This window comes from Tamandua tetradactyla, chromosome 7 (assembly GCF_023851605.1).
Source record: "Tamandua tetradactyla isolate mTamTet1 chromosome 7, mTamTet1.pri, whole genome shotgun sequence".
NCBI lineage: Eukaryota > Metazoa > Chordata > Mammalia > Pilosa > Myrmecophagidae > Tamandua > Tamandua tetradactyla.
The window spans coordinates 36235822-36261627 of record NC_135333.1 but is presented as its reverse complement, the minus strand read 5'-3'; the positions used below and the strand labels follow the sequence as shown (position 1 = coordinate 36261627).

The 25806-nt window shown below is 54.7% G+C and overlaps 1 protein-coding gene and 1 long non-coding RNA gene across 2 annotated transcripts; one reads left to right on the top strand and one right to left on the bottom strand.

Annotated features, from left to right (window-relative positions):
• Nucleotides 1–1721: 1721 nt before the first annotated feature.
• Nucleotides 1722–11689, bottom strand: LOC143691086 (uncharacterized). The gene is made up of 4 exons (XR_013179340.1): nt 11578–11689; nt 4946–4985; nt 2972–3031; nt 1722–2655 (listed from the first exon to the last, which is right to left on the bottom strand). It is a non-coding gene; the product is annotated as an uncharacterized LOC143691086 (long non-coding RNA).
• A4GALT (alpha 1,4-galactosyltransferase (P1PK blood group)) lies at nt 5114–24654 on the top strand. The gene is made up of 3 exons (XM_077169075.1): nt 5114–5156; nt 21733–21859; nt 23448–24654. The coding sequence occupies exon 3, from the start codon at nt 23494–23496 to the stop codon at nt 24559–24561; it is 1068 nt and encodes a 355-aa protein (XP_077025190.1). The 5' UTR covers nt 5114–5156; nt 21733–21859; nt 23448–23493; the 3' UTR covers nt 24562–24654.
• The last annotated feature ends 1152 nt before the right edge of the window (nt 24655–25806 follow it).

The window sequence follows — 25806 nt, the reverse complement described above, 5'->3', positions numbered from 1 at the left end:
TGTAGGCAACTGCAGCCCCTTCGTGGCCTGGATGAGGAGGTCAGGGTGGCATGGGAGACCAGGCCACGTGTGCATGAGGCCACTGGGCAATGTGCATGGCAAGGAGGGAAGGGACCAGAAAATGGCCTGGGGACCCCAGGTCAGAAGGGTTGAGAACAAGGAATCCTCCAGAGGACAACCAGAGGGGCAGGAGGTGAAGGGCACAGAAAGTTCATGACAAACTGTCAAATGCCACCAGGATCAGAGGGGCAGCTTGTAAGCAGCTCACTGTGATTGCGGATGGAACCATTAGTACCAAGAAATCTTGGCCCAAGGGAATGGCCACAGCTATGTGGACTTTGCTTAATGTTCCGTTCATTGAGCTCTTATATCTCCTATGCAAAACTCTGAAATCCAATTTTTCCTGAGCATTTCCACTGTGGTTACAAACTTGATGGAGCTAATTCTCGCAAACAATTTAAACTGTGATTGCAGATTTCTGTAAGGCTGACTTCGACAAATAAAGCCACCAGACACTTACACTTAGGCCTGTTCTAAAATATGTAGGCCATGGGTCATGCTTTTCAGCATCATTTCCATCCTCTTTCCTTTTAGGGATTTTGCTGTACTTGTGTTCGTTTCTCCCTAATGCTTCAGTGATGGGATTCTGATAGTCCTCCATGTGTGCAATAATCTTCCAAGACAAGTGGATGTCACTGCATCTAGATGTTTGTCCATTGGTCCTTGGCTGGGACACAGGCTTGGCTGCCTCATCCCACAGTGACACTTGGCTAATTCATCATTTTGGACTTTTGCTGTTGAACTCTCTTTCTCCTTGACTACTGCGGTGTCCCTGTCCTGAGTAACTGGAGGAAACTCGCCCACCCAGTGGTGTTGGGGGGCCACCAGTGCCCACTGCCAGTCCTTCCCTCGGTGTAGTGCCTGCTTCACCAGGGCTCTAGCCTAGTGCTCCTGAGTTTATTCTTTTCTGATTGCACAGATAAACCAAGCGCATCTCTCTAATTCATGAACGATGATTTAAAAACAAAACAAAATGCACAAACAAGGCATATGACAGTCTATTTTACACTACAGTTCTTTTTTGAAGTTAACTTTTTTCCTCTGAATAACATTATAGTCATGGCCTTTCACAAAATTAACTTACTCAAAATGAACTATAATTGTTGCAATTAATTTCTGATGCTCATATTATTATAACTTGGCTAGAGGTGGGAGAGGGGCTTTAGGTCAATTCCATTTTCTTTCCTCCACTTTCCTGTTGTTTCTGAGAGTGGCCTTACTTTCTGGCTACAACAGATTTGGGTCATCCTCGTTTTATGCCCCCAAGGAGTCCTGGTTCCCTGTAGTGGAAATGAGTCTTAGAGACCAAAGTCTCATCACCAGGGTGCCAATGAAACTTGGGGTGGGCAAGAGGCTCTCGTTGCTTTTGAGCCATTCTTGTTGGAAACAAAGCCAAAAATACCTCTTATTTTTAAGAGCATACGTGTACAGTAAATTGTCCAAGTTTATCCCATTGTGCTGCTCTACCTGATTTTTCTTTCCATCCATGGTTCTGCTAAGAAATATCCATAAGCACGTCACTGTGGCACTGGCAAGAGCTCCATCCGCAGCAGAGGACATGAAGCAGATTACAAGGGCTGGAAAGAGTGAGGGGAGGCAATGTTCTCTGGAGAAATTGAGCTGAAGAGGGGAAAGAACTGGAGGTCATTGAAGAAAAGAGCTTTTGTTTTGCCTTTTATTTTCTTGTCCTCTTTCCTAGGGTGATAGAGCTTAAGCTGGTTTGGGATGGAACAGGAAATGCTAGTAACATCCAGCACCCAGGATTCTTCTAGGTACAAGGGGAAAAAAGAATCCAGCTCTTCTGGTTAAGCACATAGTAGGCTCAGCATGGAATTGAAAAGGGGTTCCAATGATGCCCTCACTCAGCTTCTCTGTTCTCCTTTTGTGGGTGGACTCTACTCTGAGATGGAGAGACACCATCAGGCTCCAGCCCACACACTCTCAGATCCCAACCCAGAAGAAAGAGGATTCATTTCTATTCCAGAACTACTACCCAAGCCCTAGGACTCCCTCTCATTGGACCATCTTGAGTCACATCTTCATCTCTGAGCCAGTCACTGGCTGGACATCGAGTTAAATCCACTGCCTGAAGCTGGGCCCAGGCCTGCCCAGGAGCTAGGGGGCCATAGGGCAGGTCAACACCACTAAACCCAGGAGGGCTGAAAGTGGGACAGGGAATAATACCTCAGGAAGAATGTGGGTGCTGTTACCAAGAGGACAGGTTTGCAAGGAAAAAAAAAAAAGAAGAAGAAGAGATGGGGACTCGGTGGTGGTGGGACAGGAAGGACCCAGTGCCTTTGCACATGCAATTCCTTCTACCAGGAACGCCTTCCTCCAAATGTCCACCTAAAGGACTTCCCCCTTGCCTGCAAGTTGTGCTAGAGATGTCAGCCATCCTGCCCTCCACCTCTGGGAGCTCTTCTCCAGGGCTCTGGAAATAAACTGTGTTTAAGGAAAAGCCATTTTCGGAGGGTGCAAATTGTCAGAAGAAAGACGTTCTTTCTTATGCTGAACAAAAATCCAGTTTGGAGCAGGAACCCATGGGGCTGCAGGGAACAGGGCCTCCTCCCAGGATAGCCTTGCAGTAGCTCTGTACTGTGGGAGTGGAGAGGACATTCCTTTCAGAATCAAACTTACTAGCTCTGGGCCCTTAGTTCAGAGGGGAGGGCTAGGGTGCAGGAGGGGGGCCTGGGCTGCCTGGGCTGCATTGTGATTCCTGCACCAAGCTTTACCAATGGGTAAACTGAGGCCAGACAGGAGCAGGCATTCAGGCTCTTCCATCCTTACCCTCTCCCTCCCTGCTTCCACCTTGGAAGCTCCCCAGAGCAGGCCAAGGCCGAGTGGAAAGAATTTCTTCTCAGGGGCTGCTGGGGATTGGCGTCTGGCAAACTCGAATTTTATCTCTGCCCACCTTTATCAGACTCCTTGACTTTGAGTACATCAGTTCCTCCATCAGCCTCAATGTCTTCATCTGCAAAACAGAAACAATACTCCTGCCCAGAGGGCTGTTGTGAGGTTAAAACAAGCCGCTTCCCTCTCCCCTCCAGGGACAGCCAGGAAGCACTTACAAGGGGCAGGGCATAGCCTCAAATTAAAGAGATAGCTCCCACGACCAAGCCACTCCCTTCTCAACGCTCTTAATCCTTCTGTTTAGGGCCACAAATGCCTGCAGGTGCTGCTGTGTCTCTATCTAATATACCCAAACCTTCCTTTTCTTTAACAAGGGAAGGGCAGTCCTGGGCTCAGCCCTTAGGCAGCTAAGGGGACCTAGCCAGAGCATTACCACATTGTTTCAATTTCATTTGTACTGCTTCCTTCTAGGCTAGGTTGGCCAAGGTGGCTTTCCACATAGGGTAGTGATAGAAAGTTTCCTTTCCAGGTACTCTGATTGGAATTGAAAAGTTGATATAAAGAAAAAGCGTTAAGATTATTACAAATGGGGAAAGGGCACATGGTCTTTCCACATGTATTTGTTGAGTGCTGGTTACAGCTCTGGGTGTTGGTTCAGACAGGGTGCAGGGCAGTGAACAAGCCAGAGAAAACCCATGCCCAGGTGTGTATGTGGGGGCGGGGAGGCCCGCATTCTAGTTCAGGGGACCAAGAATAAAATAATGCACATGCGAAGCACATCATACGGTGATAAGCATATGGGGAAAACTCATGGGGTATGTATGTCCAGTTTGAAATAGGGAAGTTAGGGAAGATTCTCTAAGGAGAGGACATTGAAGCCAGCCCCCGAGGGGGAGAGTTATGCAGCGATCTGGGGAAGGGTGTTCCAGGCAGAGCAACTGAGAGCTGGAAGGTCCTGGAGGAGATGAGAGCCAGGAAGCAAGACAGCGTGGCTGGGGCCGAGTCAGGCAGACTGGAAGGAGCTGAAGGAGTGAGGCTAGAACCTGGGCTTTTCTTCTGAGCCCAGCGAGGAGGCCTGGAAAGGGGTCCAGGTTTTAACATGATCCCTTTGGCTGCTGTTTTTGAGGCTAGAGCTTGGGGGGTGGGATGGGCGAGGAGGCAGAAGAAGCAGGGACAGCCGTGTGGAGGTCACCGCTCTCAGCTGGGAGCTGCTGGTGGCTTGGACGAGGTAGTGGGCTGTGAAGGGTCAGACTCGGGCCATATTTTCAAGAGATTTGCTGTGGGATTGGACGTGGGGTATGTGTGTGGTGGGCAGGGAGAGGAGCCCAGGTCCAGAGCCTGAGTGCCTGGAAAATGGGTTATCCATAAACTGAGTTGGGGAAGATGCAGGAGGACAGCTTTGAGGGAGAAGGTGGAGGGTGGTTGGAGTGACAGAAAGGTAGGGCTTGAGTGAGCAGTTAGACGTGTGAGCTCAGCGCTAGGCTGAGAGACACATTTTTGGGGCGACCATAGGGCTGGGTCAGCCTGTGCTAGATGGGCGGTGGGAGCTGGTGGGAATTTTCTTGGGAGTCATCCACTCAAAGGATATATTTGGGGCACTTATTATGGGCCAGGCACTGTTCTCAGGACTGGGCAGTGTGGAATTTCCCAGCGGCAGGGGCAGTGGTCAGCTGAGTGTGTAGAAAGGGCAGGGAAGGAGTGGGGACAAGGCAGCACGGGCCGAGGGCCGAGCGGAGGACAGCGGAGTGGAAATGATCAGGGCTGCATCTGGGACACTCAGAAGTGAAGGTTCAGGCAAAGAGCTGTCGTTTCGGAAAATACTGGGACGGCACAGGTGAAGGGATGCCATATGTTCTGGACCTTGGTTTCGGGCAGGCCCGGGTTCACATGATGATCTAGCCACTTCCCAGCTGTGTGACCTTCACGTTACTTAAGGCGCTGAGCCTCAGTTTTCACATCTGATAAATGGGGGAAATTGCAAACCTATTTGCAAACCCATCTGGTCGGTGGCAGAGACCCGGGGAGAGCTCCATACCTGTTGGCCCGCGGACCTTGGTGGGGCAGTGAGAACCCGCCTGCAGAGACAAGGAGGGGATCCCTTGCAGGGGCGGGGCGGGGCGGTGCTGGACCCGCCTCGGGCCGGGAAGGGGCGGTGCCTCCGCCCGCGGGGCTCGGGGGAACGGCCCTCCCCGCCGCCGCGCCCGCCCCTGCCCGCTGTCCGCCGCCCGCGGCCGCCGGAGCGGGAGGTACGAGGGGCCGCGCCGAGGGGGCGGCGGGCGGCGTCCCGGGACGGCTCTGGGGGCGCCGCGGGGACCAGGGAGGAGGGCGCGCTCGGGAAGGGCGGGGTGGGGTGGGCGGCAGGGGGCCGGGAGGGCAGGGGCCGCCGCCCGGGCCACCTGTTCGGGGAGCGACGAGTGTGCGGTCGCCTCCCACCCAACTGGGCCCCGAAGTGGAGCGCGGCGGCGGGACCCGGAGCCCTCGAAGCAGCAGCACCCAGGCCGGGGTCCCGCGGGCAGAGGTGGGGGCGCCCGGGGGCAGGGATCCCGGGTCCGAGGGCGGGCTGCCACCGTGGGGATCCGGGGCCATCTCCGAGCCTCGCCGCCCGCCTGTGCCCGCCCCCGCCGCTGAGGGGTCCGGCTGGGGAGAGGGTTGAGGGGGGCGGCCGGCTCGGGGCGCGCTGCTGGGCCTCCGGGGGGTGCGGAGGGCTTGGACGTGCCGCGGTGCGGGGAGGGTCCCCGGGAGGGGGAGGGGGGTGGGAACGGCCTGGCCCGAGCTCGGGTGCCGGGAAATCCGGGGAGCGGCCGCCCCGCCGCAGCGCTTCCTCCCCGAGCCCCGCAGACCGTCGTGCTTCCCTCCCTTTCCGCTACTCCAGGTGGGCGAGAGTGAGACCGGGTCCCAGGGGCCAGCCTCCTGGGCTGCCCTTCCTTGCTTCATTTTCCCAGCTGTCACCGGGGGTGGAAATTGCCGTCTCCGCAGGCTCTGCGGAGCCTCTGAAGAGCCGCCCCCCACCCCACCCCTCCTACCCGCAGACACCCGTTCTGCCGCCCCCCATGTTGTGTGAGCCACCGAGAGAGCCGTTTACCCCTCATTCATCCAATACTCCAAGAGCACCAGGTGTGTACCAGGCCCCTCCGCGGACCCCCTGCCCTCTCCTCCAGTTGCCCAAGGATTTTCCCTTTACCCCCTTCTCCCAAAAGGACTCAAAAGCTGGGCCCCAGAGCCAGCCACCCATGCCCAGGGCCGCACACTGGGGGCCCAGGCTGGGCCAGGACCCCACCCCTCCATGTGCGCCCAGGCGCCCCACCTCCAGCTCCAAATCTTCCCCCTGCCCCCAAACCAGCTGTATCCAGTGTATTCAATTTCAGCTGAAATTGCCTGAAAGGGTGATGTCCCCAAATCGCAGACCAAATACAAAGGAAAAGAAAGGGAGAGCAGAGATGGAACCCCCTCCATTGTTAGTTTCTCTCCCAGGCTTTTTCCCCAGGGCCTTGGGCAGCTGCCCACCCCCCATCATCCGCTGGGACTGCTCAGTATCAGACATGGAGGTTCTTCCAAAATACGTGTTTGTTTCCTCCTGCCATTGAAGACCTGCGGTGGCCTTAGCTGGCCCCACCCCAGGGAGTGGCAGGGTTGGCAGAGTCACTAGAGGGGGTTCACGTGAAGCATCTGGAGGTTGTGGCCTGCCCCACCATCCAGCAGCGCCCCAACCCCCACTCCACACCCTGACCCTGGGGGTCCCAAGCCCAGACCCCCAGGAACCCAGTGAGCGTGCAGTTCCCTGCAGATCTGAGCTAGGACCAGGCCCAAGTGTTGTAAGCTGGCCACTAGGGACACTGGAGACCAGCCTGGAAGGAGGGGCATCGAGAAAGGGACACTCAAGGGGTGGAAGAGCTCTTCCTCGCCCCAGCCTCCCCCTCTTTCGCGCCCTCCCCTACCCCCTTCCCCAGCTTTGCATAGGCAGTTTGCTCTGGAATGCCCCTCCCCCTGGCCCCCTCCCACATGGGGTGGGGGTGGGGGCGCCTCCTCCCTGGAGGTGCCCACAGCGCCCCTCGATTCCCCTGGATTGTCCGTGTCTCATCCTTCATCTTCCCTCCAGAGAACCGTGTCTGAATCCCAGGGCTGGCCTGGCACTTAGTAGGTGCTCACTAAATGTCTCTAGAATGGATTATCTGAACAAAGCTGAAGGGGAAAATTAGGGCTGTGGTATCACTCAGAGAAAACTATTGTTAACATTTGCCTTTTTCCCCAGGCTTTTTTTCTAAACGCTTTTGAAAACACATTTAAATACCTTATTTCTACCTGTTTTTCCAATAAGCCATGTTTGGTGAGCATTCCCCACCTCTCTCAGACATGTCTTTAAGAGTTTTCAATGTGTATGTAGCATGGCATCATATTTGATTAGTGGAGCTGCTATGACACTTAGGTCTTCTTTGTATTTGGCACTTTTAAATGATGTGACAGTGAATTTCTGCGTATATTTATGCATTGCTGAATTTTTCCTGGAAAGGAAGTGACCTATTAGTCAATGGCTCCAAAATTCTAGGACAGCTTCACCTAGAGCCCAGTGGCTTTGTCAGCAGGGTTTGTTCTGCTTCCTCAGGTGGGGGTGACTCCTTGAAATGAAATTTCTGGGTCAAGGAGTTAGAGTGTCCGGGATCTTTGTGTGTTTCTTAGTAATTTGCTTAAGCTTGTCCATGAGGTGTCTGCCCCTTGTCTGACCTCTTTGGCCAAAATTTTCTTCCAGGTTGTCATGTGGGCTGTATTTTTTGCTGCTGCTAACCCATCTTGTGTGTGTGTATGTTTGAGAGGCAAGTTGCTAATTCTTATTTTTACGTTATTTGTGTGTGTGCCTTTCCATGGGGCTGACTCGGCTGCACTTGTGAGTTGCTGAGAAGGAGCCAGAAGTGGGAAGCAGCTGCGGCCCCGAGGAGGGTCAGGGGAGAAGGGGCTGGGGTGCCAGAGGCAACAGGAGGGGAGGGATCCAGAGCTGAGCCCAGAGGGTGGGGCCTGGGGGCGCTTTATTCATCGACTTTGATCTTCGAGAGGGCATTGGAAAAGTGTGGGTTGCCCCAGGTCCCCAGGTGGCTCTGATAACCAATTCACTCTGCGCCACCGGGCTGTTTACTGTCCTTGTCCCTTCCAATCCTGCTTCCTGCGAAGTAGCAGGTGTTAATCATCTCCATTTCAGATAATAGAGGAAGTGCCTTGTTCAGGGTCACTGAGCTGACCCTGATCTGTGGCAGGTCGGGTACCAACCAAGCTCTCCGCCCCCCTGTCCCCCCCCCCCCCCCAGACTTGGCTGGGTACTTTCTTCTCTGAGCCTCCATTTCTCATCCATGTCAGGGAGCGGCGCCCATCCCACTCAGGTTGGTGTGTTGTGGGGCAGTGTCCTTTCCTCTCGGGCTGCCTTGGTTTGTCTTCCCTCTGACCAATGCCCTGCGGTCCAGGAACCTCCAGCTGGCCCAGGATGGGGTGGGGGTGGGGGAGATGGCACCTCCCTGGAGGCGCCACCCCCCACCCCCTGGGAGCAGGCCCAGCTGGGATGCTGCAGCTGTGTGCATTTCCCACCTATGCAGAGCTGGAGCTGGCCCAGGGAGGGCTGGATGGACAAGCACGTGAAAATGAAATAGGAAAAGTGGTCACCATTGACTCTGACTCACTCTCTGTGCAGGCTTGATTGGAAAAAGCAGAAGTGGTCATTCCAGCCGTGAGATAAAGAGCCAGGGAACTCCACTCCCCACCCCCAGGTGTCTACAGCCTTCATTTGCTCCTTCCCACCGTCTCCTAGGAAACCCCTGGGGTGCAGGGGGCTGGCTTCCATCGATGGAGCCCCCACTAAGTGCCACTTTGTTACCTACTATAATTCAGTCCTCCCAGCCATCCTCCGCTGGTGTCCCATTTTACAGAGGAAGACAGTGAGGTGGAGGCCAGGGAGGTGGGGGTCCGAGCCCCAGCACGGTCCTGGTGTGAGGCAGCCGGGTCACGCAGCAGACTCCTTCCATTGGGCAAAGGGTGCCTGACTCCACTTCCCAGCTGTACCTCAGTTTCCTCAACTCATTTATTGTGATTACACATAAGGGCACCTGCTGCTCAGGGTTGTTTTGAGGGCTGGACGAGCTGCTGCCTCAAGCCACCTAAACCAGGGGCTGCATGGAGTAAACCCTCACAAAACGGGGCACTGTGATTCCTAAACCACTTAGCCCTAAGTCTGGCAGGCAGGTTTCCATAAACTTTCACTCAAGAGTGCCTCCCCTGCCCTCTGCCAGCAGTGCAAGCAGCACAAACAGAAACAACAATGAGGTAGTATTTGTCTTTTACCAGATTGGCAAAGAGGATGAGCAGCCGGGGGCCCCGGGGAGGGAGCTGGGGAGGGGGAGGGGACCCGGCACACCCCCTGCTGGTGGGACCTGGACTTACACACCTCAATAGGAGACAGGTCAGTGGGACGGTTCCAGAGCCTTCCATTGCATTTCCCTTGCACCAGGAGACCTGCTTCTAGGAACTGTTCGTGTAGAAGCGGTTAAGCATGTGCCCAAAGGTGTAAGTGCTAAGAAACTCACCCTGGCATCCTTTATAAAAGCAAAAAGGTGGAAGCAACATTTCCAGTGGCCCCAGTGGGAAATAGCTGTCCTAGGCTGCGATGTGATATAACCCTAAGAGATTAGGCAGTGGAGCTCTATTCGCTGACATTCTATGAAAGGTGCCGCATGTATTTTTGAGCAGCTTTGTTGAGGTATAATTTACCCATCATCGTAGGCGTGCAGTTTGATGAGTTTTAGGAAGTGTTTATAGCTGTGCAACTGTCACACAATCTGGCTTTAGAGCAGGGATGTTGTTCAGGGAGAAATAAAACAAGGCTTAGAACAGTATGTGTAATAGGATCTCCGTCTGTGGATCTGCCTGCCCGTGGCTCTATGGCAATATACATCAATCCTGGTGAGTTGAGGCATCAGAAAGGAACCAGAAGGTATACCAGATGCTCGGGGTACCCTCTGCTAACATCACAAGAAGATTGACCATGCCATGTCCCCGCCTAAAAGCTTTGGTGGCTCCACAGTGTCTTTGAGATAAAAAACAAAGCAGGAGGGTGTCATCCTGGGTGGCTGAATCCCCCCCGCCTGCTCACTGCCCCCATAGCTGTGGTCTTGCCATTGGCTGCGTGTCTGTGTGTCCGCACTGTGAAAATACCCAGACAGTACTGGAAGATGTGAAGATGATGTTAAAACCATCCCGGATCCTTATGACCGGGAATAAGCCCTGCTAGCAATGTGGTGGATTTGGGGTCAGAGAGCAGCTGCTCTCACCTAGGGCAGTAAGAGGTTCCTGGGCAGGGAGGAGTGGAAGGATGTTTGGGGAGAGTTGGGAAGAGCACATTGCAGAAGCTTGGTGGGCAGGAGTGATGGGGGGGCAGCTGGCTTTCCTTTCAAGTGTTTGCTGTCGTTTTCAAAGACATTAAGGGGGGTCAGTGGTTTCCCTTTATTCGCATCTCTAACCTAGTCACCCCACGCTTACGTGCACTGACCATCCGCCAGGCCCCCGATGGGCTCCTCGGGGTGAGGGTTAACTCCCTAATTTTCATGTCCTTTATGGTCTAAGCCAGGGTAGGCAGTGGCCAGCTCTGTGTCCTCTTTTTCCACCCCCCTGGTTTACTCCAAGGCCAAGTTCATTTGGTCACCTCTAGTGGCTTCAGATGACCTTGTCGGGTCTGTGCCCGTGGTCCTAGCACAGTTTGGGACAAGTGCTGCTCAGACACCCGCTCTTTGGAAGGCAGCCACGAGCCTCTCCTGCGTGCAGCGCTGAGCCCCAACTCCGGCCCCCGTGGGAGCTCTGCTGGACTCCCTGGGGAGACCTCCTCTGCTCACCTCGGGCAGGTGGGGGTGTCTGGGACCTGGGGTACCCACGTCTCTCACTCCTTCTGGCCTTACAACTCCAGGACCGTCCCCCGTCCTCTCTGCACCTTATTATTCTCATTTGTAAAACGGGCACGCAATGAGAGACACAAAGACCAAATGCGGTAAAGTAAAGAACGAGGAGCTCTTGGCAGGCTGCCCTGCCCGTGGCAGCAACTGCTAGGGTGTGGCTAGGAGGTTCCTGGTCAGGGTGGCTGGGGGGGGACATCTGGGGAAGAGGGCAGGAGCCTGGAGTCCCTGGAACCTGGAGAGTAGAGGGGTGGGAGACCTGGTGAGGGGCTGAGGCCGAGGGGCCAGGGGGGAGGCTGGGTCAGACAGGCCCGAGAGACAGACAGACAGAGAGATGCATGAGAGATGTGGGGAAACCTGTGGCAAGGGAGGCACTCTCCCTGTTTCCCTGCTTCCCTGCTCTGCGCTTGTCCATCAGCCTCTCTTCTGGAGGATCACAGCGGCCTCTGTTGCCACTCTTGAGCTCAGTCTCCAGAAGCAGCCAGATCTTAAAGTTCCCCCTAAGACATGTCATACCACGTACCACAGCACTCCCCCTGCTCATGAGTTCCCCAGGGCACCCCACGCACTCAGAGAAAGGCAGATCCTTCCAGTGCCTGCAAGGTCCCCCGGGGTCCGGCTTCTCCTTTTCCTCTCTGACCTCCTTTCCAGGTCCCCAGCCCACCTTGATTACTCTGTTCCCGGCAAAGCAGCCTCTGCTGTTCCATGAACACCCCAGGCACATGCGCCCCAGGACCTTTGCACTCACCCATAGGTCTCCCTGGGGCCCGCTTCCCCAGGATGTCTTTACATTTTGCTCCCACAAGTCCTTCAGGCCTGGGCACCAAAGTCAGCTTTTCAGAGAGGCTTTCTTTAAATGCTTCATGTGAAGTAGCGCCTCCCCTATCCTCCCCACCTACCTGCCCTGCTGCGTTTTCCACCGTGGCACACACCACCACCTGCACTATTTCTTTATCTGTTAATTTCCCCACTCGAAGGTTAGCGCCACGAGCCAGCTTTGTCACTGACCCGTGTGACCTTGGAGTGGCCACGGGCAGTGCTCACACGTTTGTTGAGTCATGAGTGAAGGGCCTGGGTACTGTGGGCTCTGCTGAAGAATTGCCCCGATTCTTCCCAGGGTGGCATTTTGTGTTGTGTTGTGTTGTGTTGTGTTGCATAGAAACTCTATCCGTGACTCGTCCTCCCTTCTGACCTCTGTGCCCTTGGCCTTGGCACCAAGCGGCAGGTGGCACTGCCACATCCTATCTCAAGAAGTCCGTGGAATGGACAGAAGTAAGGCTGGGGAGGCAGATTAAAAAGGTCTCTATAGAAGGGCCCTTTAGCAGTCATCTTTTCTAAGGCTTTATTTTACAGATGAGGAAATCGAGGCTCAGAACCAGGGACGGGGCCGTCCAACAAGGTCACATAAAAATGTACAGATGATGGAAACCAGTGCCCTTGTTCATTCAATATCCAGTTTACCAAGATTGTTAAGAATAACGATGCCCAGTACTAGCCAAGGCCTGACGGCATGGGCACTCTTTTGCTTCCAGTTATTTTTCAACTTTAATACAGTAAAAAAAAATAAAGAGTTGGGGGAGTGGAATTTGGCAATGTGGGCTCTTTCCTCTGAGTAGAGTGGGCTCTGGACTGTTCCAACTGAGGCTAGAATTTCTAGATGCCCTGTGTATGCACATTTCATCATTAGGAATCCGGATGTTCTCTGATGAACCTTTGTGGTCTCTGAGCATAGCAAATGACCAAGATGGAAAACTCGTCCGGTGCTCAGGTCGGCTCCTGGTGTGTGCGTGTGGCAGGCGTGCACTTGTGGCAAAGGGAGCTCAGATTCATGGTGACGTCTTGCTACCTTGGATGAGCATAAAACTCTGGGAGGGCAACTTCTTCCCCGACCCCCTCAAGAAGCCAACCCCAGCCAGCCTGATCTTTAGTCCCGTCTCCCTGGGCGGGAGGAATGGCCCCAGGGAAGCTAGAAAGGTAGTCGTGGGACCAGTGAATACTCACGTTCTTTAATATGAAGAGTGAAAGGTATGTGCCTTTGTTTTGTACCCCCAGAGGGTGAGATAGGATGTACCAGTTACCCTAACAGTTATAATTTGCATTCACACATAGTTTACACTTGCAAATGGCATACCCCTAAGTCATTACATAAGATCCTGGCTTTGTGGGCAGGAGAGGAATGCTTTACTCATTCATTCAGAAAAATGCGTGTTGCCTACCTATTGTGTGGGGGACATCACATTTTGGGTCCTTGGGGTGCAGAAGCAGGTAAGAGTGACTGAGGTCTCTGCCCTCCCAGAGCACACATTGTTTCTCATGGGTTTGCTCTGTCCTTCGAGAAGGACCTTGGATTGCCTCTGATCTTTTGCAAGACAAACCTGTGACCTTGTGTAAATTTCATTTATCTGGCAAATAAATTCACAGAAGTGGGAATGTTTGGCCAAAGAGTAAGGGTGCGTGTGATTTGACAGCTGTTATGTTGAGCTGTCTTATCTGACCCGTCTGCCAGCTGTATGCATGAGTGTGACCATTTCCCTGTAGCCTTGTCAAAAGAATGTTTTGTCAAGCTTTTGGATTTTTGCTAATCTGATAGGCGAGAAATACTATCTGGGTATCACTGTTTCAGCTCCAAGGTTATAAGGCAGTTCACCTGCATTTTGTTCTTTACTTTTGTGGGTTTTATTATTTCACATTGGGAGTTTATCCTGGGGCCTGTTTGGAGGTATAAATCCAGCTTGTTCATTTTCCTGGTAGCCACCCCAGCAGCCAAATACCTTTGATTAAAGGATACATCTTCCCTTGATTGAAGATGTTGCCTCTACTGAATATGAAATTACCCATATTATTTCTGTGATTTTTCCTTTGTTTTACTGGTCCATTTCTCTGTTTATGTGCTAGGGTCACATTGTTTTAACTAATGAAACTTATAGTATATTTTAATATCTAAAGGGCCTCCTCATTCGTTCGTCCTTCTTAGAGTTTCCCTGGATGTTGTTGCTTGTTTACTTTTCCATTGAGCTTTGAATCAATTTGTCTAACTTAGAATCAGGTACAATTTATAAATCAGCTTGGAGATTTTGAGTCTTCTCTCCAAAAACAGTATCTTTCCATTCTTTTGAGTCTACTTGTGTGTTCCTCAGAAGCTCTAACATTTTGCTCACAAAGGTTTTGCGCAGCTTTTGTTAAGGTTGACTTTTAAGTATTGTCCTAAATTGTATCTTCTCACTGCTCGTCGTTTGAATTTAAATGTGTGTATGTGTGGATTTATACCCTACCGTCTTTCATTATTTGTAGTTTTTCAATTCTTTTTCTTGGCCTTTCCAGGTATACAATAATGTCATATGAAAAAGCAATAAAAATAGAATAATTTAAACTGTTTCTGTCCAATTTTTATACCTCTAATTTCTCTCTCTTGTCAAATTGCCTTGCTGAATATGTCAAGTAAAATAGCCAGGAGCAGCGGTGCCGGTGGGTATCTTTGTCTTATTCCAGACTTGAGAAAGATGCAAGTCTGAGGATTCAACTGGCTCTTGACTTTTGTGTTGACATGTATAATTTTGTTAAGGAAATATCCAAATGTTCCTATACATTCAAGAATGAATGGTGAAAATTTTGTCAAGTGTTTTTTTTTAGGTATGACCATCTAATTTTTCTCTTTAGAGCTATTAGTATGCTGAATTACATGAATGTCCTAATATTGAACCATCTTTGCATTCCTGGAATAAATCCTACTGTTATAACCTTAACTCATAGCACAGCTTCACTGTGTGTTAAATCTTTGGTTCCAGTTTTCTTTCTCTAAGGACCCTGTAGGGGATCCTCCTCTATCTTCTGGCACTGAATGTTTGGTCTTCATTTCTGAAATGGCTTTATCTTTTTCTTCAGTGTCTTTTCTGAGATCTTCCCTTGCATATCCTCCTAATATCTTGCCGTTACTTCATCTAACCATTTCTTGCCCAAGTTCTTGCATTAATGCTTTTTGTTCTTCCTTCATAGCTGGAATTACATTTTGAAGTTTTGTTTTTGTTTTACAATCTGTGCTGGAATTTTGGATAAAATTTTCATTTGTTTTGTGGCAAGGCTTGGACACTCTGAGTATTGATTTTTTACTCCAAGGAAGGTCTGAAAACAAAGAACTCACCCTGCTCACTTTTGTGGGTGAGGCTGGACCAGAGAGGGGGCCAAAGGTCACATAGCCAATTGGTGACACATCCAGACGCATCAGGAGGGACCTAGGTTTGGATGCTATGCTCCATGCTATTTCTTGGCCTTTTGACCCTCCTTCCCAGAGGCCTCAAAGCTGCCGAGTGTCAGTTCTCTGCTCAGAGATAACTTATCAAGGAGGCTGACCAGCATCGCCCTTGTGTCCCCGAGGTTACAAAGTTTGGCTAACCTTGGTTTCCTCCCCATTGTGCAGCTGGGTATCTGAGGCCCAGAAAAGGAAAGTGACTTGTCTAAGGTCACACAGCAATTAGGAGGCAGAATTGGGCTTCCCAGTTCCCAGCCTTAAGGGTCTCAATGCTGGGCTGGGCCAAGGACAGCTTCATAGCTCAGCACCTCAGAGTTTTCAAACTCTCCTTTCCTTCCTCATTCCACACACAGCGCCTGAGCCCCTGGCCTAGGCACGGTCCAGCCTGTACTGTAACATAGGGGACAGGGAAACCACAGCCAACAGATGGATGTCAACCCCAGGACCACTAGCTGTGGGCCCTTGAACAGATCATTTCACTTTTCTGGAAGTTGACTAGAGGAGCAAGGGCTGGAAGTGGCTGGAATAACACTTGGCCCCCCTCACTGAGTGGTCAGGCCAAGCCAGGACACCACACCAGCCAGGACCTGGCAGAGAAGGCCTGACTCCATGTGGCGCTTCTTAGCAAGTAAAAGAAGGCAGCAGACCCCTTACCTCCTCGGTGCCAACCCCGAGCTCCTAACCCTTTGTCACCCACTACGTCCCCAGACCCCATGGGGCACTGGTGCCAGTTGGGGGTGGGGAGTTCTTTTCTCTGGCTGAGGGACACCTTCCTTAGGTGGGGGATGTTGATGGGTGTACTGACGCTAGTTTGAAAGCTGAGTGGGTTTGGGGCATTCCTCTTCTCTCAGAGCCTCAGTTTCCCCAATTCTAGACCAGGCCATCTCTAACTTGGGACAGTCTGTGGCTCCTAAATACAGTCAATGCCAGAAAACTGCTCTCTCGTGTGTGCCTGGTCTGGTGTGCTCCCCCCGCCCCCCTCCCGCCCCCACTGAGCCCATCAGCAATGTCGTTGGCAGTTTCTCAGCTCTGTAAGAGGGGTGCGTGGCACTCAGTTGTTGTGAGGTGCAAAATTTGAACTCAGACCTTCTGAGTGTTTTCCTTGTGGTTTTGCAAGAAATCCATGGCCATCCCCATTTTATAGATGAAGAAACTGAGGATCTAGGTATTGAATCAGAGCCAGATCTCAGTCACGGGAGGAGTCTGAAGCCTGGGTCACAGCAGGCCACCACACAAATAGCATCTTAAAATTTTGTGATTTTCTATGACACAAAGAATATGTGAATACGTTTTCTTGGCTAAAGCAAATAAAACCTTTTATGGATCAAACTAAAGTGTCCCTTGACTCCCATCGTCAGACAGGTGGCCCCTGCTTTCAGTGTGCTGCAGACCCTTCCCCTCGTTTCTCAGTGCTTCTGCATGTGGATATGTTGTATCATTCAGGCCTCTTTCCACTACAAGAAAAGAAATCCAGTACACATTGGTATAAGCCAAAAAAGAAAAAAAGTACTTGCTGATTAAGTTGACTGAGAGGACCAGGAAAAGTTCAGGAGTGACTGGCCAGGCATAGCAAGCTCCAGACGTGAAGACTTGGTCCCCATGCATCCCTGTCTCCCCATCTCTTGGCTCTAATTGGCCTGTATTGGGTGACACGACCTCCCTGAGCCCCTCATTGTGTCCGGGGAGATGCTGAACAGTCATTGGCCAGTCCTGAATCATGGAACCAGGGAGTGGGGTCACTGGGGCAGGAGGGTTTCCCCAAAGGAAATTGAGATGCTGTTATCAGAAGGGGGAATGGATGCTGGCCAGGCACAAACAGCACTTGGCCAGTCTCCATTCAGCACAACACATCCAGTGCAAGCCACTTTTCACCCCCTTTTTCGGCAATGGAGAGACTCCCGCCTGGGTACATTCTCCCCGGAGCTGCCATTTCAGGGTTGTCCAAGTAAACATGTTGACCCAAGGGTCAAGGGACTGGAGTGAAAGGACACCAGAGAAGGTGGATGTGAGAAGCTTCCTTTTCTTAGGTGTGTCCTTTTCTGCCTCTCCCTGGCCCTTTCCCTCTCTAGGCCTCTGTGTCCCCACCACCATGTCTGCATTTCCAAGGTCCTAGCCCTGGCACTCAGGAGGTCTCAGCCGAGGGCCGAGCCTGGGGGTGGGATGGCGTGGCCTGGACGGGGTCCCACTGGCACCGGGACCCTGTGCTGTTTGTTCTAGGCTGACCTGAGCTGGACATGGGGCACAGACAGGGTCAGAAGAGGGCCCCACTCAGGGGGCACCCCAACTGTGGGGGCCTTTGGTCCTCTGTCCCCACCAGCCCTTCGCCTCTACTCTACCCTCACCTCCTGCCTGCGATGGACCATGGAAGGTTCTGGCAATGGGGACCCCAGGGAGAGTTTAGAGCAGGGGAGTGGCTGCAGTCCTCTTGCTGCTAGGAACTGTCTCCCGGGCTGCAGGGGTGGCAGGGGTGAGGTGGGGCAGGCAGCGGGAGGCAGCGTGTGACGTGCCAGGCTCGGGCAGCCGAGGACCAGTCCAGGGGGCTGGGTGTATGCTCTGGGCCTGAGGTCACAGGGGCACTGGGCAGGGGCCAGCTTGGTTTCTATTCCTGGGTCTTGGGCTCCAGGACTAAATATGGAGCTGCCTGAGTCGGGCTCCCCAGCTGTGGCCAGGCACGGACCTGGGTGGCCCCCCTGCCTCCCACCGAGACCCGGCCCCACCCCCCGCCCCACTCCATCCCGGGCTCATGTTGGTCCAGTGCTGCAGGGTCCCAGGCAGGCAGGGCCTCACTCTGTGCCTTGCTGTCTGTCCAGCCATCTATCTGTCCATCCGTAGGTGTGGTTCATATCGTTCTAAAAATACTCAGGACCAAAATAGGCTCTCCCTACAGGGGAAAGGACAGGGGCCGGGGGAATAGAAGGCTCCTGGTTGATATCACAGCTCTGCCATGCACAACCCTAGCTGGGAGGCCCAGGCAGCTCACCCGACCTCTCTGAGCCCCTCACTCAGCCACTCACCTACTTACACACACGTTCACACATTCACCTACCCATTCACTGCCATTCACACACATACTCACTTGCTTACTCACTATTTCTCAACTACATACCAAGTGCCAGGTGGTAAATAAAACCCAAAATATCCCTGCCTTCATGGAGTTATGTTCTAATGCAGAGAGACAGAAAAATAGCCAAAAAAGGTAAGTAAAATATATTTATGTTAGTTATAAATACTAGGGAGAAAAAACTAAATTCAAGGGCGATGAAGCGATGGGGTACAAGGATGCGGTTAGGTGGGCTAGGAGGGCCCAGGAGGGAGGTGAGGGAATGCACCCCTGAACATGGCGGGAAGAGCATTCCAAGCAGAGGGAACAGCAAGTGCAAAGGCCCTGAGACACAGTGGGGGCTGGAGGCCGTGTGTGGCTGGCAGAGGGAACAGTGGAGAGGGAAGCGGGTATACAACAGGGCCTGGTGACTCAGGTCTCCTGGCTCCTCTGGTCTGAGCAGAGGCATAGCATGGCCTGATTTGCATTTTTAAGACTCTGGTTGCCCAGTGGGGGAGGGACAGGGCTCGGGCCCTGGGGTGCCCAGGGAGAAGGAGGTGAGGTCTAACTCCATTCTTTTTCCGAGCTAGAGCCCAGGGATGCTCCGGGTGTGTCTTGAAGGGAAGGAGGTGTTAAGGATAGCATGGGGTTGGGGCCTGAGTAGCAGGAAGGAGGAAGCTGCCATTTCTCAACCCGAAATGGGGGTGAGAGCCGACGTCAGGGTGCAGCTTCAGGGCTCGTGCTGGTGACAATGCAGGGTAAGGGTCCTCGTATCCCCACCTGCTCCCTCAAGAGGAGGTCTGCCCTCACCCAACAGCCACCCCTGGTGCCAAGCCTTTGTGGGATGGTGGGCACCGGGAGCCCAGTCCACCCGGGGGTTCCCAGGCCCAGAGCTAACTCTAGGACAGGCCGGCTGGGTGATTGTCACAGGGAGATGAGAGCCGGTGGACACCAAGAGGGGGGCAGCTTGGTTCTGACTGGGTGAAGCTTTGCCAGGTGGGGATGGCTGGCTGAGCCTTTGAGGAGCGGCGAGGGTTGGGGTGGGGAAGGAGCAGGCTGCAGGAGCCACGGGAGCAAAGGCAGGGGGCCTGGAGGGGCCTGGAGTGACGGGAAGGCAGGGTCACTGAGGACACAAAGGGGCTTCCAGAGCCTTCCTCGAGCATATGGTCTGGTGATCTCAGGACGATCAAGGAGAAACTTCCTCCCAGGCTGAGCTGCTTCACAAGGATGTGAGGGGGTGAGTTCTCCGTCACTGCAGGGGTGCTAGCTTGCTCATCTGTGAAATGGACATAGAAGTGAACGCCCTAGAGGTTTGTGGTAGGGATTGAGTGTGGGGATGTCCCAGCACACAGCAGGGGCTCAAGACAGTCAGGCCTGTGATGTTTTGCCCTTGTCACTCTGGCTCCCAGCAAATGCCTGTCTGAGCCCACAGCCCTCTCCTGTGTCCCCTGGCATCCCTAGAGGGAGGAGGGTGCTGCGGGGTGACAAGAGAGGGTCAAACCCCACCTCCTGGGTCAGCTCCTCACTCTTACACTTAACTATGGGAGCTTGGATGAAGCCCTTGACCTCAGAGTGCCTCACCTCCTTAGACCAGGAGAGGGTTAACTGAAGACTTAGCAAATCTCCTTGTTGGGGTCATCTTGGTCAGTATCTGTGCGTTGACTCCCAGGAGTTGAGAGGCAGGTGCTGCCCTGTAGGGGACCCCACTAGGATGAGCTCTAACTCCCTTTTTGTCAGCCATCACTTCCTCTCCAGGTCAGTTAGAAAATCCTTAGGACCATCCTTGGCCATGCTGAGCAGAAGGCAGAGTGGAGAGGGTCAGACCCCACGCTTGGGACAGAGAGTTACTGGGGGACTGCAACCCTGAGGCCAGCATGGAGGTGGTGGCAGAGCTCAGCGAATGGTCCCAAGGGGACTGTGAGGTCCAGGCCCTCAGGTGTAACAATACTGCTGGAGGAGGGGGTAGCGCAAAGGTCGTCAGCAGAGTGACCCTCAGCAGGACTGGACTGGTGGCCTAGAAGCCACCAAGGGTGACACATACCTGAGTTGCAGGAGAAACAGCCCAGGAGTGGAGGGAGCACCTACCTGGCCTGTCCTCAACATGAGGACAGAGGTGCAAGGACAGGTGTGTCACAGCTGCTCTGTCCCATGTTGGAAGGTGCACAGCAGGTGGGAGCCAAAATCACCACAATGCAGGGGCCCAGACCAAGAATGGAAATGGATGTGTAGTCAACTCTCATCATTCATGGATTTTGTATTTGAATCCAAAATACGGATTGCCAAAATTTATTTGTAACCCCCAAATCAACACTCGTGGCACCTTTTGGTCCTGCCCTGACCTGCACAGAGAGGTGAGCAATTGGAGTTGCCCGATGTGCTCGTTCTGGGCTGAGGTCGGGTGGGGCAGCGCTTGGTCTTCTTGTCTCAGCTTACACAGCACACCAGCATCCTTTTCAGAGTCTATTTAGTGTCATATCTTTTGCATTTTTGTGCTTTCTGTGGGTAATCTTGCGGTTTAAAATGGAAGAGCCGTCTAGCATCTCTGGGCACACGAAGGCTGGGCTGGGCCTTAAGGAGAAAATGCCTGTGTTGGTGCTGCTTCATTCAGGTGCAAGTTATAGTGCAGCTGCCTATGAGATCAACAGTGTGTATGACATAAGGTGTCTAAACAGAAACATACGAGACAAGGTTCTCTATTAATCAGTTGTTGAAAATGTGGCAGGAACCTAAGCCAGAAGCAATGATTCCGTATTTGCTAATTCAGTGTTAGCAATGACTGCCAAACATGGTGACTGTGAATGTCAAGGCTTAACTGGGTGTGTGCTCTGGAAATATCCACTATGTGCCATATTCCTCCCTGCGCCATACTCCTCCCTGCACCTTGGGGATCCCCTGAATTCCCTCAATCTCCCCTGACCCCACCATCCTTGTCTTCTCATGTCTCCTAATACCAGCCTGCCAACAGTCTCCTTGCTGGTCTCCCACCTCAGCCTTGCACCATCCCCTCCCCACCCAGCTCCACAGAGCAGAAGGGTGCTCGCCCTGCCTAAAACCTTGCAGCAGCTCCTCTTTGCCCACCACATGGGACACCCCCCCCCCAGCTAGGCAGTTGAGGCCCTGTGGGCTCTGCCTCAGCATTCCCGTGCCCCCTCCTGACCCTTCTCTCACCACCCCCCTTCTCCCTGCATCCGAACATCCCAGATTCCTGCAGCCCCCTGGGCTCTCCCACCCATGGGGGCTATACATAGCAGCCACATCCTGACGCCTGCTGTGTGCCAGGCCTTGAGTATTGGGGGGTCAGGATGTGCAGCCCGAGAAATGATCCTGCTGCCGTGATATTTATTGCATCCAAAGCCACCACCTCCTCCATCTGGCTCACTCACACTTGTCCTTCCCTTGTGCCAGCTCAAGCATCACCTCCCCCAACAGCCTCCTCCAAGGCAGAATCACATCTGATGCTTCCTTTCTCCCAAGGGCCAGTAATGCCTAACTCTGACAGTGTCCCCTGATGGGGTGACAAAGTACACCAATGGACAGATGAGCCCCAGGTCCAGCCGGTCGTGAGGCTGGGAAGCTGAGGCCAGCCACCTCATGCTCTCTCCTCCTGTCTTTTGCAGATGGACTTGCGGGTGCAGAGAGCGAAGGAAAGGGCCATGTCCGCCTGGGCAGAGGAGGTCGGCCGCTGAGACCGGGCACGTCCGAGGGAGGCCTGCTGGGCTGCAGCGGCATGGGCCACCCGGGCTGGTCAGTTTCAAGCCACAGGCATCATGGTTCCCTAGACCCCTTGCTCAAGCCCCAGCTCCAGCCCAGCTCAGACTAGAAGGCTCACAGGAAGGTGCCAGCTGACTGGGGAGGGGGTGAGCCCCCAGCCCCGTTCGCCCCAAGGCCACTCCCCACTCCTCAACCCTTCCGTGAAGCAGAAATGATGGATGCCTCCTGGAGGTCACTGGGAGGGGGGGGGAGGGGGGATTTGAGCCAGGCCCCAGGTGCTTATAAGGGGCTGGGTGGATGGGGGTGGGGCCACAATCAATAGTGTGAACTCGTCACAGGGCATCAGGCCATTTGTACCCTGGCCACGTGTCTGCCCCAGGCTGGGCTGCATGGTGGCGCAGAGCTTAGACTCTGGGGCCAGCGGGCCTGGGTCAAACCCCTGCCCTGCCACTCACCAGCTATGAAACTCTGATGTGTGACCAAATTTTTCTGTGCCTCAGTCTCCTCATCTGTACGATAGGGATGATGTTTCTTACCTCATAGGGTGGCTGTAGGGGTTTAATGACTTTATACTTGTGAAATCCTGGGAAGGTCACCTGGTACCTGCCTGGTGGACCATTAGAATGGATGGATGGATGGATGGATGGATGGATGGATGGATGGATGGATGGATGGCTGGCTGGCTAGGTGAATGAATACAACCCTTTAGTGGGCTGCAGTGCTCCTTTCCTGCAGGTGGGAAGACTGAGACTCAGTCTGCTGATGACTTGCCTGGGGTCTCATAGCTGGCTCCTGGACCTCCCAGCTGTTCACAGCCCCATTCTTGGGGATAGGCCCTAAGCCTGTCTTATTTCCCCAATCACCAGCAGGGCACCCAGGAATTTTCCTGGCTGCTGGCCAAAGAGGCATTACCAGTGGGGGATTCCAAAGAAAACACCATCAGCCAAGGTCACAGTCCAACTTTCCTGCCCCTTTCCTGCGAGAAGCACAGCCCAGGGCAAAAGCAGAAGGAGCCAGGGGCTCAGCAGACCCCATCATGTTCTGGGCAATGGGCTTTGAATCCTGGCATGACCCCCATGGGCTGCAACCAATCCTGTCCTGCCTGGCTGTCCCCTCTTGGACAAACTGCAGGTCTGGTTTGTGGAAGCAGATGGAGCTGGGAGTCATAGAGCCGAGCTTTGGAGCATGGACTGCCAGCCCTGAGAGGGCAAGGGGTAGAGTGGCCTCTGTGCCACGTGGCGAAGGCATCCCCTCTGGCTGCCCTGGCACATGCCGGAGCCTGGCCTGGGCCCGTGATAGTCGCATGCTGTAGGTGGACCGGCCAGCCCTTGGGGAGCTCATGGTGCATTCTGGAGAGGGACAGGGACCCTACTCTTACCTTAGGCCATGGGCCACCGTTCCCATTTTACACTGAGGAAGGAGATAGGACTCTGTAAAGGGATTTGCCCAAAATCCCCCTACTGAGAGCCATCAAGTCAGATTCACACCCAGGCCTTCCTGGCCTCAGAGCCTAGTGGGCTTGGAAAGCTGTCACTGATGCCAGCCGATGGTTGTGGGAAGCATTATTTCTGGTGGGTCAGGGCTGCTGACGGCCTGCCCAAAAGTGCCGCTTCTCTTGCAGACCAGCCAGTTCCTGCTGGAGGCTCCTGGAGTCACCTGGGGAGACCATGCCCAGGCCCCCCGACCTCCTGCTGCGGCTGCTCTGCACCCTGGGTACCACCAGGCAGCGGCTCTGCACCCTGCTGGTCATCGGCTTCAAGTTCACCTTTTTCCTCTCGGTCCTGATCTACTGGCACATTGCCGGGGAGCCCAAGGGCCAAGGGCAGCTCTATAACCTGCCGGCCAACATCCCCTGTCCCCGGCTGGCAGCCCCCACACCGTCCTTAGGCACCCCCTCCCCGGATAACATCTTCTTCCTGGAGACCTCGGACCGCACCAACCCCAACTTCCTGTTTATGTGCTCTGTGGAGTCGGCCGCCCGGACACACCCGACGTCCCGGGTGGTGGTCCTGATGAAGGGGCTCCCCGGGGGCAATGCCTCCCTGCCCCGGCACCTGGGCATCTCGCTGCTGAGCTGCTTCCCCAACGTCCAGCTGCGTCCGCTGGACCTGGAGGAGCTGTTCCGGGACACGCCCCTGGCCGCTTGGTACGCGTGGGTGCAGCGCCGCTGGGAGCCGTACCTGCTGCCCGTGCTCTCGGACGCGGCGCGCATCGCGCTCCTGTGGAAGTTCGGCGGCGTCTACCTGGACACGGACTTCATCGTCCTCAGGAGCCTCGGCAACCTGAGCAACGCGCTGGGGGCGCAGTCCCGCTACGTGCTCAACGGCGCCTTCCTGGCCTTCGAGCGGCGGCACGCCTTCATGGCGCAGTGCATGCGGGACTTCGTGGCCCACTACAACGGCTGGGTCTGGGGCCACCAGGGCCCGCAGCTGCTCACGCGGGTCTTCAAGAGGTGGTGCTCCATCCGCAGCCTGGACCAGAGCCGCGCCTGCCGCGGCGTCACCGCGCTGCCTCGCCAGGCCTTCTACCCCATCCCCTGGCAGAGCTGGAAGAGGTACTTCGAGGACGTCAGCCCCGAAGAGCTGGCCCAGCTGCTCAACGCCACCTACGCCGTCCACGTGTGGAACAAGAAAAGCCAGGGTACGCGCCTCCGCGCCACCTCGCGCGCGCTGCTGGCCCAGCTCCACGCCCGCTACTGCCCCGCGACGCACGAAGCCATGAAGCTGTACGAGTGACCGCCCCACCCCCACCCCGGAGGGAGGGGGGGCCCCGCGGGCGCCCGATGCAAGATGGGGTCGGGGGCCCGCTGGGGGAGGGCGGGCACCGCTGGGCGCAGGAGGTGTGGAGGGCGAGGGCCTCGCGCCGGACTCAGCCTCCCCCGCCCCCAACCCGGGCTGGCGGGAGCATCCCGGGCTCCCAAATGGCCCGCGAGGGCGGTGAAGTCCCCGGCGAATTCCGGGGTGGCGCAGGGAAGCGGGGGAGGGGAAGAAGGAGGGGGCACTTCCCGGCTGCGAGGGCGGGAGGAAAAGGCTCCAGGCAGAGCCCGGTTGCAGAGCGCGTCCCGAAAGCCGAGGCGGGCGCTCTCGCCTGGTTTGGTTCCTGTCTCGGAAGGGGCTGAGCAAGGCCCAGGCGGGCAGGGCTGGCCCGCGGAGCTCCCGGGGGTGGGAGTGGGGAGGCTCTGCCGGCCCCCGCCAACCTAATTTCCTGAAATGGTGCAAGAGCGCGGGTGCCAGCCGCCAACCAGAGTGGGAATTGGCCTGGCTCAGGAAAAGCATTTAGAGCAGACATTCTCCACACCGCCCGCGCCAGACACAGAAAGAATAAATGTCATGGAGGGACGCACGCTCGTCTGGTGCTTCTTGGCAGACGGCACTTCTCACTCGCAGGCCCCTATTCGCCCCACTGTGCAGAGGGGGAGGCAGCAGGGAGTGGGGATGAGGTGTGTGGGGGGTGACACCCGCCGGGGTCTCCCTGCAGCTGCCTGGACAGGAAGGGCTCAGAGGCCAGGCCCAGCCCCCAGCGTCCCGGGGAGCACCCACTAATAAGGCCCACCAACCTTTCCTCTGCCATAATAACCCTGAATCTGTTTTAACCAAAACAGGGCCACTCAGGACCCCGCCCTCCCCCCAGCAGTCCCTGTGAAGGAGGGGTGAGGGCCTGAGGAGACCCTCCTGCCTAACCCTCCTCTCTAGACGCCCAAGGGCGGTCAGGGTCTGGACCAGAGGAAAATCTGCAGTTGGCAGAATGAGGCCCAGCTGATTGGCACTGAGGCAGTGTGTCCCCTCCCCAGGGCTGGAGAAAGCCATGCAGGCAGAACTGACCTGCTGCCAGGAAGTGCCGCTCAGCAGGTGGCTCCCAACAGCCCTGGGAGACTGCCTCTGGGTCCCTCTGCAGATGGTTTCGGGCAGTCTGGTAAGAGGTGAGCTCCCTGGCTCCAGGGGCATTCAAGAACCAGTGAATTTCTTGGATGAAAACAGTGA

Coding starts and splice junctions, on each gene's coding strand:
- A4GALT (XM_077169075.1), top strand. CDS start 23,494: ATGCCCAGGCCCCCCGACCTCCTGCTGCGGCTGCTCTGCACCCTGGGT.